The 15,069-nt window shown below is 42.9% G+C and overlaps 1 protein-coding gene across 1 annotated transcript; it reads right to left on the bottom strand.

The window, feature by feature from the left end:
* Window positions 1-1,085: 1,085 nt before the first annotated feature.
* On the bottom strand, window positions 1,086-14,308 carry mis18a (MIS18 kinetochore protein A). The gene is made up of 5 exons (XM_014198385.2): window positions 13,954-14,308; window positions 10,611-10,680; window positions 5,575-5,697; window positions 4,968-5,070; window positions 1,086-2,189 (listed from the first exon to the last, which is right to left on the bottom strand). The coding sequence occupies exons 1-5, from the start codon at window positions 14,267-14,269 to the stop codon at window positions 2,112-2,114; spliced, it is 690 nt and encodes a 229-aa protein (XP_014053860.1). The 5' UTR covers window positions 14,270-14,308; the 3' UTR covers window positions 1,086-2,111.
* Window positions 14,309-15,069: the final 761 nt, after the last annotated feature.

Raw genomic sequence — 15,069 nt, 5'->3', positions numbered from 1 at the left:
GGTCGGTCGTACAGTAGTTTGGTAAAAATCTAAAATTTGACGTTTTCTCAGTACATTGTTTTCACTGAGGAAATGTACGAGTCTGCTGTTAATGAAAATGCTGTTGACGTGTTTCTCACACACACACACACACACACACACACACACACACACACACACACACAGACACAGATAATGGGCCCTCAAATCATGACAAACAAAACTGGAAAACGCCACACTGCTGTTCATGCTCCCAGGTGATATTTATCAACAACGTTTCCAGCCTTAAGTCTTCATCAGGCATCCATATCCCAGGTGGGGGTGGAGGGTCCATATCCCTCTCCCCAGCTGGCCTGTACCCAGCTCCCCTCTGCACTCTCCCCAGCTGGCCTGTACCCAGACCCCCTCTCCCCAGCTGGCCTGTACCCAGACCGCTCAGCCTCTACGGTGGGAGCAGAAAAAAAAAAAAAAAAAAAAATAGACCTCCCGCTGGGAACAAAGCCCACGGGGCCGGACAGATAACGTTGTTGTTGTGTTTTTACCCGGCGATAGAGTGATGAGAGCTTGAGGAACAGAGAGGGGACTAAGGGAGGGGTTAAAAACACCATCTCTCTCACACACCCACAGGGATTAGACCCGTCAGGCTCGGTGAGACAGACCAGACTCCTCCACTACACCCTCCGAGTGTGCAGAGCACTAGCTTCGTCTTACAAGGCCAGCAAGCTGGCTGGCTCTTTTTTTTTTTCACCTTGGGAATCGCTGGCGAAACGGTAACAGGCGCTCAGCAAAACACACAGCACGCGCTCCTCTTTTACCATGGCAACCCCCCCTGGATACGGGCGAATACACCACGTCATCCTCTACAATCTAGCGGTTGTTATGGCAGCACACTGAAAACCGCGTGGTGGGAGGAGGGAACGAGGGGCGGGGGTAGCTCCGAGGGCTGTGGTGTAGGGAGGCACATTAGACTGTTGTTGGTAAATAAAACAGCAAACATGCAAACACCACCAGACGAACACACCCTTCCCCCGCGTGCTTCTGTCCCTGAGAAACTGCTTTCTAATGTCAACTATACATTTAAAAAAAATACCAAAAACAAAAAGGAATCATGTTATGTAACTTTATTTATATAAATCAATTTGAACAACAAAGAACTGATAAAAGTAGAAAATAATAGCTTGAATGATGTCTGAATTGAAGGCCTAGTTTCCCAGGGAACAAGCGTAGTCCAGCGGGGGGGGGGATAACACAAAGCAGGATCAAGGAGTTAGCCAGCTATTTATGATGGAATTAGGTTCAACATTTTGGGGCAGTTTCTCAAAACCCAGACTAAACCTAGTCCAGGACTAAAAAAAAAGTAACAGAGAGAAACTGCTTTTTATTCCAGGACTCGGTTAAAAATCTGTGTCCTGGAAAGTGCCATGTTGAATATAATTCCATCATAAACACAGAGAATCGAACCATCTCTTTAATACAACAGGATATGTTACGACTTACGAACGTTTTGTTTAGAGTCACATGATCTATGAGAACAGTTAACAGTATCCAAACTATGAGTTCTGATACACAACAGTTAACAGTATCCAAACTATGAGTTCAGATACACAACAGTTAACAGTATCCAAACTATGAGTTCTGATACACAACAGTTAACAGTATCCAAACTATGAGTTCAGATACACAACAGTTAACAGTATCCAAACTATGAGTTCTGATACACAACAGTTAACAGTATCCAAACTATGAGTTCAGACACACAACAGTCTCAAGGTGACATAAACCATAAACCACTTGGAGGGAACAATGACTTCATCACAAATGGCACCCTATTCAAATTAATTAACCCAATAGGGCTCTGGTCTAAAGTAGTGCACTATATAGGGAATAGGGTGCCATTTAATGTGCTAGAAGTGTTTAATCGTTGTGGAACAGGTTGTGGCTGTTTGTTCCCCCATCAGAACTAACAAAGGGGGGAGATGAATAACAGATGAGAGGGTGAAGCGTCGGGGGGCCAAAGTGGGATTTTGGTAGAAATGGGGGGGTTGAGGTCCTTAGTCCTGTGTGTATATGAGACCTCACCGGGCCCCCCCCCCCCATGACGTAGTGTGGTCCATCACCGTCAAGGTGCAGCATCACATCTGACTTTTACTCTGCTGGTCACCTTCCAGCACCAACAACCTCTTCCCCATAGACAGAGTCACCGCCTTAATCTAGAGAAGGGGACAGAGGGGAGGGAGAGAGGGAGGCGGGTGAGAGGAGGGAGGAAGAGAGAAGGGAGGAAGGGGAGAGAGGAGGGGGAGCAGAGGAGGGAGGGAAGAGGACAGAAGGGGAGTGAGGACAGAAGGGAGGTAGGAAGAGAGGAGAGAAGGGAAGTGAGGAGGGGGAGCAGAGGAGGAGGAGAGGAATGGGGATAGAGAACGGAGGGAGGAAGGGATGGAGGAGAAGGGAGGGAGGAGGGGGACAGAGGAGGAGGAGAGGATAGAGAGATGGGGATAGAGGAGGAGGAGAGGAGAGAGAGAAGGAGGGAGAGAGGGAAGGATGGAAGAGAAGGGAGGGAGGAGGGGGACAGAGGAGGAGGAGAGGAGAGAGATGGGGATAGAGAAGAGGGAGAGAGAGAAGGATGGAGACGATGAGAAGTCGTTAAATTTACAAGGTGGAAAACCCAAACATGGTCTCTCTGCCTCTCAGACAGAATACATTAAGAAAACAAGTGTCTGAGTAAAGGAATCAGCATGTTTCAGTTCAGCGTCGAGTCTAACGAGTGTGTTCGCATTAAAACACCTTCGCTTGAAAAAAAGCGGCAATAATACCGTTTGTCCATTTTGAGACGCCGTAGCTGGTATACACTTCCTCAAATTAGAATTAATCCAAGATACTGTAACTCGAGAAATCGGTCATTAATTCACATTTTTGCTGAAGAGATCTTAGGTCACACAATTTAACATCGAACTAAGATGACCGGTGAAGTATTTTTCTATCAAGGAGTTCAACGAGAAAACTTGTTTTCATGCAAAGACTTGATTGAAGAATCACCACTGTTGACCAATCACTGACGAAGGGGCGTCGGCTTCCGACCTTCAGTTTGCCCCCCCAGAAAAATAAAAAAAAGTGTGCCGGAACAGCAGACAAAACCCCAGCCAGAGTCCAAAACACAGCCCCAACGAGAGACAGAGAGAGACAGAGACAGAGAGACACAGAGAGAGAGACACAGAGAGACAGAGAGAGAGACACACAGAGACAGAGAGAGAGAGAGAGACACAGAGAGAAGAGAGACAGAGAGAGAGACACAGAGACAGAGAGAGACACAGAGAGAGAGACACAGAGAGAGACAGAGAGAGAGAGAGAGAGTCCGCAACCCTAGAGACAGAGAGAGAGACACAGAGACAGAGAGAGAGAGAGACACAGAGAGAGAGACACAGAGAGAGAGACACAGAGAGAGAGACACAGAGAGAGAGAGTCCGCAACCCTAGAGACAGAGAGAGAGAGAGAGAGACACAGAGACAGAGAGAGAGAGAGAGAGACACACAGAGACAGAGAGAGAGAGAGAGACACAGAGAGAGAGAGACACAGAGAGAGAGAACAAGAGAGAGAGACACAGAGAGAGAGAGAGAGAGAGAGAGAGAGTCCGCAACCCTAGAGACAGAGAGAGAGAGAGAGAGACACACAGAGAGAGAGAGAGACACACAGAGAGACACAGAGACCGAGAGAGAGAGAGAGAGAGAGAGACAGAGAGAGAGAGAGAGACACACAGAGAGACACAGAGACAGAGAGAGAGAGAGAAATAAACGGAGAAGGACATTCCATTGTTCCTGCTGGTCCAGTACAGAGGAGTGTCTGACTGACATTACTGAGCAACACCGCCATCTAGTGTGGGTTTTACTCAAGACAAACACAGGTACCAAAGCAGCCAAAACACAGGTACCAAAACACAGGTACCAAAGCAGACAAAGAACAAGCCTGAGTCCCTGTGTGCCATCATGCCAACTCCTCCTCTATCAACCCCGTGTCAATGATTGGCTTGTGGATAACCTCGTCTCCAGCCTATGAGCTCGGGATCTCCACAGTGACCGTAGAATTCTATTGGACTGAGGTAAAGTATTTTGGTCCCATTTCATTTTAGCGAATCACACGACTGCGAGGCACGGGGGAAGGTTAGGAGGAGGTTGCTGTGGGAGATGATTGGTTCGTAGATTAACCAGAATGCCTATGTCCCGGTCTCTCTCTATTGGCTAACGAAGACCCAGTTTAACAGGTTACTCTATGTCCCGGTCTCTCTCTATTGGCTAACGAAGACCCAGTTTAACAGGTTACTCTATGTCCCGGTCTCTCTCTATTGGCTAACGCTAGGCCTTTACTAAAGAGGCGTGGCTTGACGTGGGTGGGCGTTTTGAGAGGCGTGGCTTGACGTGGGCGGGCGTTTTGAGAGGCGTGGCTTGACGTGGGCGGGCGTTTTGAGAGGCGTGGCTTGACGTGGGTGTGTCTTAAACAATCGACTCCCATGAGATCGTTGCAAGTAATACCTTTATCAAACAGACACGATAGGGCCCTGGTCTAAAAGAGTGTACTATATAGGGAATAGGGTGCCATAGGTCTCTGGTCTAAAGTAGTGCACTATATAGGGAATAGGGTGCCATAGGACTCTGGTCTAAAGTAGTGTACTATATAGGGAATAGGGTGCCATAGGGATCTGGTCTAAAGTAGTGCACTATATAGGGAATAGGGTTCCATAGGGCCCTGGTCTAAAGTAGTGTACTATATAGGGAATAGGGTTCCATAGGTCTCTGGTCTAAAGTAGTGCACTATATAGGGAATAGGGTGCCATAGGACTCTGGTCTAAAGTAGTGTACTATATAGGGAATAGGGTGCCATAGGGCTCTGGTCTAAAGTAGTCCACTATATAGGGAATAGGGTGCCATAGGGCTCTGATCTAAAGTAGTGCACTATATATAGGGAATAGGGTGCCATAGTTAAAGGAGTGTTAGGGTTACCTCATCCAGTTGTCGCTCTACATGCTGTCTGTACTCCAGAGTGACCGGCTGCTGTTTGGTACTCACTGCTGCCACCTGCTGACTGGAAGACCCCAGGACATAGCTGCATGGACCACAGAATTAGTTTTTTTTTATTTTTATAGATCAATCCAAATTATTATTATTATTTTTTAAAGCCGTTCAGAATAGACAAACTATTGTCTCGTAATCCAGCTAAAATATTTTAGCAGGGCTGTTACTACTAGCAACATGATTTGGCATTTTGAGTGTCAAAGAAAAATGCTTTGTGATGGTGTGTGAGAGAGAGAGACAACACAAGATTCATATTTCCACACAGACCTACAAAGAATTTGAAAACAAATTAAAAAACATGATTAACTCCCATTTCTGTTACGTAAAATACCAGCGTTCGATCACAGCAGCGAGATCTGCGGCCCGTTGTCATGAAAACAGGGTAACCAGTGCTGCATAAACGTCGTTAAAAACCACCAATATTCAACTGTTCATTTTAAAAAATTCCCCCACTATAAATACTACAACTACTACAGTCACTGGTTCAAGTCCTCCTCAGACTGCCCCCCCCACCCCATATCGCTACATGGCTCACCTCTCTATGGCAGCCACATCGAGGCAGAACAGGGATCTGATGTAGTCCAGTTTCCTGGGTGTAGAGATGTAGACCATGCCTAGCAGAGAGCTGCAGCCACAGCAGGTCAGGTGGACTACCAGGCTGTAACAGGGGGGAAAAAAAAAAAATCACACAACAGGTCAGAACTACCAGGCTGTAACAGGTCAGGTAGGACTACCATTTTAAAACGTCTAATAAATCCATGTAATATAGTCTACCTACACCATCACAATAAATCCATGTTATATAGTCTACCTACACCATCACAATAAATCCATGTAATATAGTCTACCTACACCCTCACAATAAATCCATGTAATATGGTCTACCTACACCATCACAATAAATCCATGTAATATAGTCTACACCATCACAATAAATCCATGTTATATAGTCTACCTACACCATCACAATAAATCCATGTAATATAGTCTACCTACACCATCACAATAAATCCATAGTAATATAGTCTACCTACACCATCACAATAAATCCATGTAATATAGTCTACCTACACCATCACAATAAATCCATGTTATATAGTCTACCTACACCATCACAATAAATCCATGTAATATAGTCTACCTACACCATCACAATAAATCCATGTAATATAGTCTACCTACACCATCACAATAAATCCATCCAATTTGTAAGTCGCTCTGGATAAGAGCGTCTGCTAAATGACTTAAATGTAAATGTAATGTAATATAGTCTACCTACACCATCACAATAAATCCATGTAATATAGTCTACCTACACCATCACAATAAATCCATGTAATATAGTCTACCTACACCATCACAATAAATCCATGTAATATAGTCTACCTACACCATCACAATAAATCCATGTACTATAGTCTACCTACACCATCACAATAAATCCATGTAATATAGTCTACCTACACCATCACAATAAATCCATGTAATATAGTCTACCTACACCATCACAATAAATCCATGTAATATAGTCTACCTACACCATCACAATAAATCCATGTAATATAGTCTACCTACACCATCACAATAAATCCATGTAATATAGTCTACCTACACCATCACAATAAATCCATGTAATAGTCTACCTACACCATCACTATAAATCCATGTAATATAGTCTACCTACACCATCACAATAAATCCATGTAATATAGTCTACCTACACCATCACAATAAATCCATGTACTATAGTCTACCTACACCATCACAATAAATCCATGTAATATAGTCTACCTACACCATCACAATAAATCCATGTAATATAGTCTACCTACACCATCACAATAAATCCATGTAATATAGTCTACCTACACCATCACAATAAATCCATGTAATATAGTCTACCTACACCATCACAATAAATCCATGTAATATAGTCTACCTACACCATCACAATAAATCCATGTAATAGTCTACCTACACCATCACTATAAATCCATGTAATATAGTCTACCTACACCATCACAATAAATCCATGTAATATAGCCTACACCATCACAATAAATCCATTATTTATTATTAGACAGGTCTAAAGAAACATGATATGAAGAAAATGTAGTGTATTTCAGAAGAACAGAATAGCATACTCTGAGTTGTCCTGATGTGGCTGTGCCATATGGCTGTGGGGCGACACTAGTTCATTTAGCAGGTCCTGATGTGGCTGTGGGCTACACTAGTTCATTTAGCAGGTCCTGATGTGGCTGTGGGGCGACACTAGTTCATTTAGCAGGTCCTGATGTGGCTGTGGGACTACACTAGTTCATTTAGCAGGTCCTGATGTGGCTGTGGGGCTACACTAGTTCATTTAGCAGGTCCTGATGTGGCTGTGGGCGACACTAGTTCATTTAGCAGGTCCTGATGTGGCTGTGGGGCGACACTAGTTCATTTAGCAGGTCCTGATGTGGCTGTGGGCTACACTAGTTCATTTAGCAGGCCCTGATGTGGCTGTGGGGCTACACTAGTTCATTTAGCAGGTCCTGATGTGGCTGTGGGCGACACTAGTTCATTTAGCAGGTCCTGATGTCGCTGTGGGCTACACTAGTTCATTTAGCAGGTCCTGATGTGGCTGTGGGCGACACTAGTTCATTTAGCAGGTCCTGATGTGGCTGTGGGCGACTAGTTCATTTAGCAGGTCCTGATGTGGCTGTGGGGCGACACTAGTTCATTTAGCAGGCCCTGATGTGGCTGTGGGGCGACACTAGTTCATTTAGCAGGTCCTGATGTGGCTGTGGGGCTACACTAGTTCATTTAGCAGGCCCTGATGTGGCTGTGGGCTACACTAGTTCATTTAGCAGACAAGATTTACTTAGAATCCCATGGCATTATTTTATAGTATGAAGAATACAATTGAACAGAAATGTGTTGAGCGGTTAACAAAGAAATAGTTACTCATATGCTTAGAGTTAATGTAACTTCAGTTGTTCTACAAATGTTGGGTTATGTTTCGATGAGTAATACATTGTAAGGCTGCATGATGAGACTAATGATGATTTGAAAAAAATAGCTTAAAAAAAAGGCATGAGCTGTGCTTTGTTTTTTGCGCAGGCTGTACACACTTCATCACTCTCTCATTCACAATTTGACAAGCGCTTGATAATGCCTCAAATTTCACTGTGGCATCACCGAAATACGTCATACTTTGACTAAAACGATGACTTGACTTAAATCGTTGTTCAACATTACAGGTAAGCTCTTTGTTGAGAGAGACCATGCTCTTACAATGGCAAGTATAAGGGCATAATGGAAACTAGCTCCCAGGACGCAATTCCTATGGCTTCCACAGGGTGTCAGCAGTCTATGTTCAAGGTTTCAGGTTTGTAACTTCCAAAACGAATAAGAAATATCACTTTTAGTAGAAAGACAGTCTTGGAAATTTGTGTTTGCTCGCACCATGAAGACATTACGCTCCTGCTAAAATCGGTTTCCTATTGAACATACTTCTTTGCGTAAGAAATATTATAGTTTGATTACATTGTAGGGTATCTGAGAGTAAATAGAAACGTATTTTGACTTGTTGACACAAAGTTAAGGGGTAGATTTTTGTATTCCTTTCTCTGCATGCTTTTGCATACACCTATGCATCACATGACATCATTGGATGAATTGTAAATCTCATGTGGGCAGAATATGCATGTCGACCGAAGAATCTGCAGGGACTGAATGGGAGATAACGTGCAGCATTAGTTACGTTTTTTATTATTTTTAAAAGCACTGGTTATATGGACGTGTCAGGATTGGGGCAAAGGTGGTGCGCCAAGTGATTTTCCTCGAGTGCTTGGCGTGCGCCCACGTGGATTGGAAGGGCGAGGGGCTTTGACTGAGAGTTTCCTTTTGCGAGGGTGGAGACGCCATTTCTAACACGTATGAACACAGATGTTAATCACACAGCTGACCAATTACGCAAGATTTTACTTCTGGAATAGACAACAGGTGGAACTTATAGGCAATTAACCTGTTAGGGCTAGGGGGCAGTATTGACACGGCTGGATAAAAAACGTACCCGATTTAATCTTGTTACTACTCCTGCCCAGTAACTAGAATATGCATATAATTATTGGCTTTGGATAGAAAACACTCCAAAGTTTCTAAAACTGTTTGAATGGTGTCTGTGAGTATAACAGAACTCAAATGGCAGGTCAAAACCTGAGAAGATTCTGTACAGGAAGTACCCTGTCTGACCATTTCTTGGCCTTCTTTGCCATCTCTATCCATTACAAAGGATCTCTGCTGTTACGTGACACTTCCTACGGCTGCCATGGGCTCTCAGAAGGCGGCAAAAAGCTGAATCGTGGCTTTGCAGGCTCTGGCTGAAAAAAAGTAGCGTGTTTGGATAGTGGCTGGTTACAGTACTGTGAGACTCAGGCGCGTGCCCGCGTCGACCGAATGCTTTGTTTTCTTTCCTCTGTTTACCTAAACGGAGATTCCCGGTCGGAATATTATCGCTTTTTTACGAGAAAAATGGCATAAAGATTTTAAACAGCGGTTGACATGCTTCGAAGTACGGTAATTTTTTGTCACAAATTGCGCCATGCGCGCGACGCTGATTTACTATTTCGGATAGTGTCTGGAACGCACGAACAAAACGCAGCTATTTGGATATAACGATGGATTATTTTGGACCAAACCAACATTTGTTATTGAAGTAGCAGTCCTGGGAGTGCATTCTGACGAAGACAACAAAGGTAATCAAACTTTTGTAATAGTAAATCGGAGTTTGGTCAGGGCTAAACTTGGTGGGTGTCTAAATAGCTAGCCCGTGATGGCTGGGCTATCTACTGAGAATATTGCAAAATGTGCTTTCACCGAAAAGCTATTTTAAAAATTGGACACCGCGATTGCACAAAGGAGTTCTGTATCTATAATTCTTAAAATAATTATGTTTTTTGTGAACGTTTATCGTGAGTAATTTAGTAAATTGTTAGTAAATTCCCCGGAAGTTTGCGGGGGGTATGCTAGTTCTGAACGTCACATGCTAATGTAAAAAGCTGGTTTTTGATATAAATATGAACTTGATTGAACAAAACATGCATGTATTGTATAACATAATGTCCTAGGGTTGTCATCTGATGAAGATCAAAGGTTAGTGCTGCATTTAGCTGTCTTCTGGGTTTTTGTGACATTATATGCTAGCTTGAAAAATGGGTGTCTGATTATTTCTGGCTGGGTACTCTGCTGACATAATCTAATGTTCTGCTTTCGTTGTAAAGCCTTTTTGAAATCGGACAGTGTGGTTAGATTTAACGAGAGTCTTGTCTTTAAAATGCTGTAAAATAGTCATATGTTTGAGAAATTGAAGTAATAGCATTTCTAAGGTATTTGAAAATCGCGCCACGGGATTCAACTGGCTGTTGCGTAGGTGGGACGAATTCGTCCCGCCTAGCCCAGAGAGGTTAATATAGATATGATTTAATAAGAACATTCTGTCTATGACGATGAAGGTAAACATTGAGGAATTTTGGCAGAGAGTATTTAGCAGCTAGACAGACACAGACAGACGCGCTCGCTCTGACTTACCAGCCTAGATCCTTCTTACAGGTACCTGAGAAGTGAGTTTCTTTGCCAACCAAAACATTGTCACTGACACCTGCAATAAAAGAAAAGAGGGAATTATTCAGTCTCTGGAAATTGGGGAACATTATCTAATTAGGTAGCTAAGTGCTTGGAAATCAAATCGGTCTTGTACTTAGACATAAGCCTGATCCAAGATGTGTTTGTGCTCTTTCCAATTACATCAAGTACCCCTCGGCTGTGACACATGGAACAGATAAAACGTATATCACAGTAAATACTTTTTATAAATGATTAAGCCCTATGGATTTTACACATGAAATGGGTTAAGGCTGTACGGTTCATAAACCGGAAAGTATTCAGACCCGACTTTTTCCACATTTTTGTTAGGTTACAGCCAAAATGTCTCCTAGTCTCCCAGTCCCTGCCGCTGAAAAACATCCCCACAACATGCTGCTGCCACCACCATGCTTCACCGTAGGGATGGAACCAGGTTTCCTCCAGACGTGGCACTTGGCATTCAGGCCAAAGAGTAGGTAGCTTTTGGCAAACTCCAAGTGCCTTGTCATGTGCCTTTTACTGAGGAGTGGCTTCCGTCTGGCCACTCTACCATAAAGGCCTGATTGGTGGAGTGCTGCAGAGATAGTTGTCCTTCTGGAAGGTTCTCCCATCTCCACAGAGGAACTCTGGAGCTCTGTCAGAATGACCATCGGGTTCTTGGTCACCTCCCTGACCAAGGCTCTTCTCCCCCGATTGCTCAGTTTGGCCGGGTAGCCAGCTCTAGGAAAAGTCTTGGGGGTTCCATACTTATTCCATTTAAGAAAGATGGAGGCCACTGTGTTCTTGGGGACCTTCAATGCTGCAGAAATGTTTTGGTACCATTCCCCAGGTCTGTGCATCGACACAAATTCTGTCTCGGAGCTCTACAGACAATTTCTTCAACCTCATGGTTTGGTTTTTGCTCTGACATGCACTGTCAGCTGTGGGACCTTATATAGGCAGGTGTGTGCCTTTCCAAATAATGTCCAATCAATTGAATTTACCACAGGTGGACTCCAATCAAGTTGTAGAAACATCTCAAGGATGATCAATGGAAACAGGAAGCACCTGAGCTCAATTGAGTCTAATACTTATGTAAATAAGGTATCTGTTGTTTATTTGTAATAAAGTCGGAAACATTTAAAAAAAACTTGTTTTCGCTTTGTCCTTATGGGGTATTGTGTGTCGATTGCAGAGTATTTTTTATTGAATCTATTTTAAAATTAAGGCTGTAAAGTAACAAAATGTGGAAAAAGTCAAGGGGTCAGAAGGATTACTTTATCCTATCCCAGGTATTCCTTAAAGAGGTGGGGTTTCAGGTGTCTCCGGAAGGTGGTGATTGACTCCGCTGTCCTGGCGTCGTGAGGGAGCTTGTTCCATCATTTGGGTGCCAGAGCAGCGAACAGTTTTGACTGGGCTGAGTGGGAACTGGGCTTCCTCAGAGGTAGGGGGGCCAGCAGGCCAGAGGTGGATGAACGCAGTGCCCTTGTTTGTGTGTAGGGACTGATCAGAGCCTGAAGGTATGGAGGTGCCGTTCCCCTCACAGCTCCGTAGGCAAGCACCATGGTCTTGTAGCAGATGCGAGCTTCAACTGGAAGCCAGTGGAGAGAGCGGAGGAGCGGGGTGACGTGAGAGAACTTGGGAAGGTTGAACACCAGACGGGCTGCGGCGTTCTGGATGAGTTGTAGGGGTTTAATGGCACAGGCAGGGAGCCCAGCCAACAACGAGTTGCAGTAATCCAGACGGGAGATGACAAGTGCCTGGATTAGGACCTGCGCCGCTTCCTGTGTAAGGCAGGGTCGTACTCTGCGAATGTTGTAGAGCATGAACCTACAGGATCGGGTCACCGCCTTGATGTTAGCTGAGATGGGGTGTATGGTGTGGTGTACGGTAACGAATGATTGTAATTTTAAATTATGTAACATTCCAACCTTGTTTAGCAGTACTTAGTCCAAATAAAGAAATATAAATAATTCCACTAGTTCATTTGGTACTCCCTGTATATAGCTCCATTCTTGTGTATTCTGTGTGTTAATATTTCTCTTTAACATTGCATCCTTGATGCTTAAGTCCACACTTGTGGTATTCTGCACACGTGACAAATCAAAGTTGAGGAGGGACTTTTATTTGGAAGGAAACCGCAAATTCCACTGTTGTGGCTACCTTCACATGGGTAGGGAACGATGATGTCGGGCTGCGTTCAGCAGGAGGAAGGACAAAAAAATGTGACATGGTCAGTCAATCCTGAAAATGTAAAAACACTTTGAAAAGTTTCTACAAGTGCAGTCACAAAAACCATCAAGCGCTATGATGAAACTGGCTCTCATAAGGACCGCCACAGGAAAGGAAGACCCAGAGTTACCTCTGCTGCAGAGGATAAGTTCATTAGAGTTACAAGCCTCAGAAATTGCAGCCCAAATAAATGATTCACAGAGTTCAAGTAACAGACATCTCAACACTGGACAATGTTCCTCCTGCGTCAGAAGCTAACGAGGATTCTTAATAAATACATTTCTATCTGGAAGATGGACACTTTTTTGTTGTTGTTGTCCTTCCTCCTGCTGAACGCAGCCCGGCATCATTCTTGGGGTCCAAAAATATATGTTATGTAGAACAAACATACCTCTCTGATTCTAACAAATTAGGTTAGTTCTATTCATGGTATTTCTATCCGCAAAGTCACTTTTCTTTAAGGAGACCAGAACAAATTCACATAAAAAAGAAGAAGTGTGAGTTACAGAGATGTGTTATTGAAAGCAAGTCTAAGAAGCGGTAGATATTTTTCTGTGCACACTATTTCTATGCTTCCCGTGATTAGCTTTCGTTTTTGCATCTTTTACTTTTTGGTTTTGTGTACACCAGTATCAAAACAGATGAAAATACATTAATTTTGGATTAAAAAAAGAAAGATATAAATAAATAAATATATATATATAAAACAGTGGTTAAGAAGGTACAAATGATTCTCTACACACTATCCTCGGTCGTTTTGTTACAAACTGAAATTAGGAAAACTATTTTAAATTTGAGTAACCAGGAAATGACTATTATAATTTCATGTCGGACGGAGCGATATCTGCATTTTGCAGCTTTAATTCTCCATTGTTGGTAAAAGGACTCCCACTGTAATTCAGTATTTCACGGTAAAGTCTACACCTGTTGTATTCAGCGCAGAGGACAAATATACCTTGAAGTATTGCATTTACATACTGACACAACCAAAGTTATATCTCACTATCCATAAAAAAATAATCTAAAATCTAGTTAGCGTTATATAGTTAGGACAGAGTTTATTAACTAAACAACTTACGTTTCAGCAGTATTTGATTTTGTTCGTCCTCACTCCCAGCCCAAGACAACGAGTCACCGACAGGCAACTTACAACTCCCGCAGAGAAAGACGACCGGTGGGTCGCCACCATCCTCTTCCTCATCTTCTACTACTAATGTCATCCCTGGTCTAAAGTTGTCCTTCATCATGGTTGAGTCGGAATAAGCTCCATCGTTGACGGTGACCTCAAATGTTACGTTTGAATCTTTAAGAAATGCTCTTTTCCCCGACATGTTGTTTTTCTTTTTTCGAACTTGGGCGGGTTGGTAACAAAACAGTCGCAGGAAATACGTCATACGGCCCGCCAAAGCGGAAGTTTCATGACTTCCTGTCAAGGTTTTTTTATTGACTAGATGGGATACAGTTCTTCTTCGATGAGGTTTTAACGGCAGTTCACATGCCCCGAATATAACATATTATAACCTTACCGTGAAATGTTTACTTACAAGCCCTTATTAAACAACAATGCAATTTTTTAAAGAAAATAGAGTTAAGAAAATATATTACAAATAAACTAAAGCAAAAACAAAATGTTACAATAATGACGTTATATACACAGGGGGTATATGACCCGATGACCCGTTGAAAATGTATTTTCCCAGTCCAGCACGGTTTTTTTCTCTCCAAGTTCACAGTTGTTTTTGAACTCGGGCAGATGAATCGTCTTCATCAAAATTACGGCTTGTCTCTTAACCCGCTCATCGTTCCCTTATGCCAGAGTTTGTACGTCTCAATTCTTATATTACTTATCGAGGTATATCTCATTAGTATATTATTTATCATTTTAGGCATTGTTGGAATTATGTATTTCTTTGTTTTTCTTTCTTTTGAGTATTATAATTAACTCATGTGCTTTTCTCCACAGGGAGTGGATACTATATGTTGTTGGTTCTGTGACCACGTTTCCCTTGTGACAGTCTCTTCCCATTAAAATAAATAAAACGTCAACACCAAGTTCATGAACAGACCCACCATGTAATTACAGTTGATATTGCGAGGGTTGTTTTGTTTGCGCAATGTGCTGTCTGTGCATCGCTATATTGTCTATAAAAGTGGATCCTCGTCATTGCATTTTGTACTTTTACGACCACATAGG

Source organism: Salmo salar, chromosome ssa04, assembly GCF_905237065.1.
Source record: "Salmo salar chromosome ssa04, Ssal_v3.1, whole genome shotgun sequence".
In the NCBI taxonomy this organism is placed as follows: Eukaryota; Metazoa; Chordata; class Actinopteri; order Salmoniformes; family Salmonidae; genus Salmo; species Salmo salar.
This window is presented reverse-complemented; position numbering and strand designations above follow the sequence as displayed.

What these genes read in the sequence shown, in the direction of transcription:
- mis18a (XM_014198385.2), bottom strand. Translation starts at nt 14,269, where the DNA reads ATGACGTATTTCCTGCGACTGTTTTGTTACCAACCCGCCCAAGTTCGA. An exon ending in TGTAAGAAGGATCTAGGCTG is followed by an intron (nt 5,698 to 10,610) that starts GTAAGTCAGAGC and finishes CCCCTGTTACAG; the next exon opens with CCTGGTAGTCCACCTGACCT. An exon ending in GATGTGGCTGCCATAGAGAG is followed by an intron (nt 5,071 to 5,574) that starts GTGAGCCATGTA and finishes TGGTCCATGCAG; the next exon opens with CTATGTCCTGGGGTCTTCCA.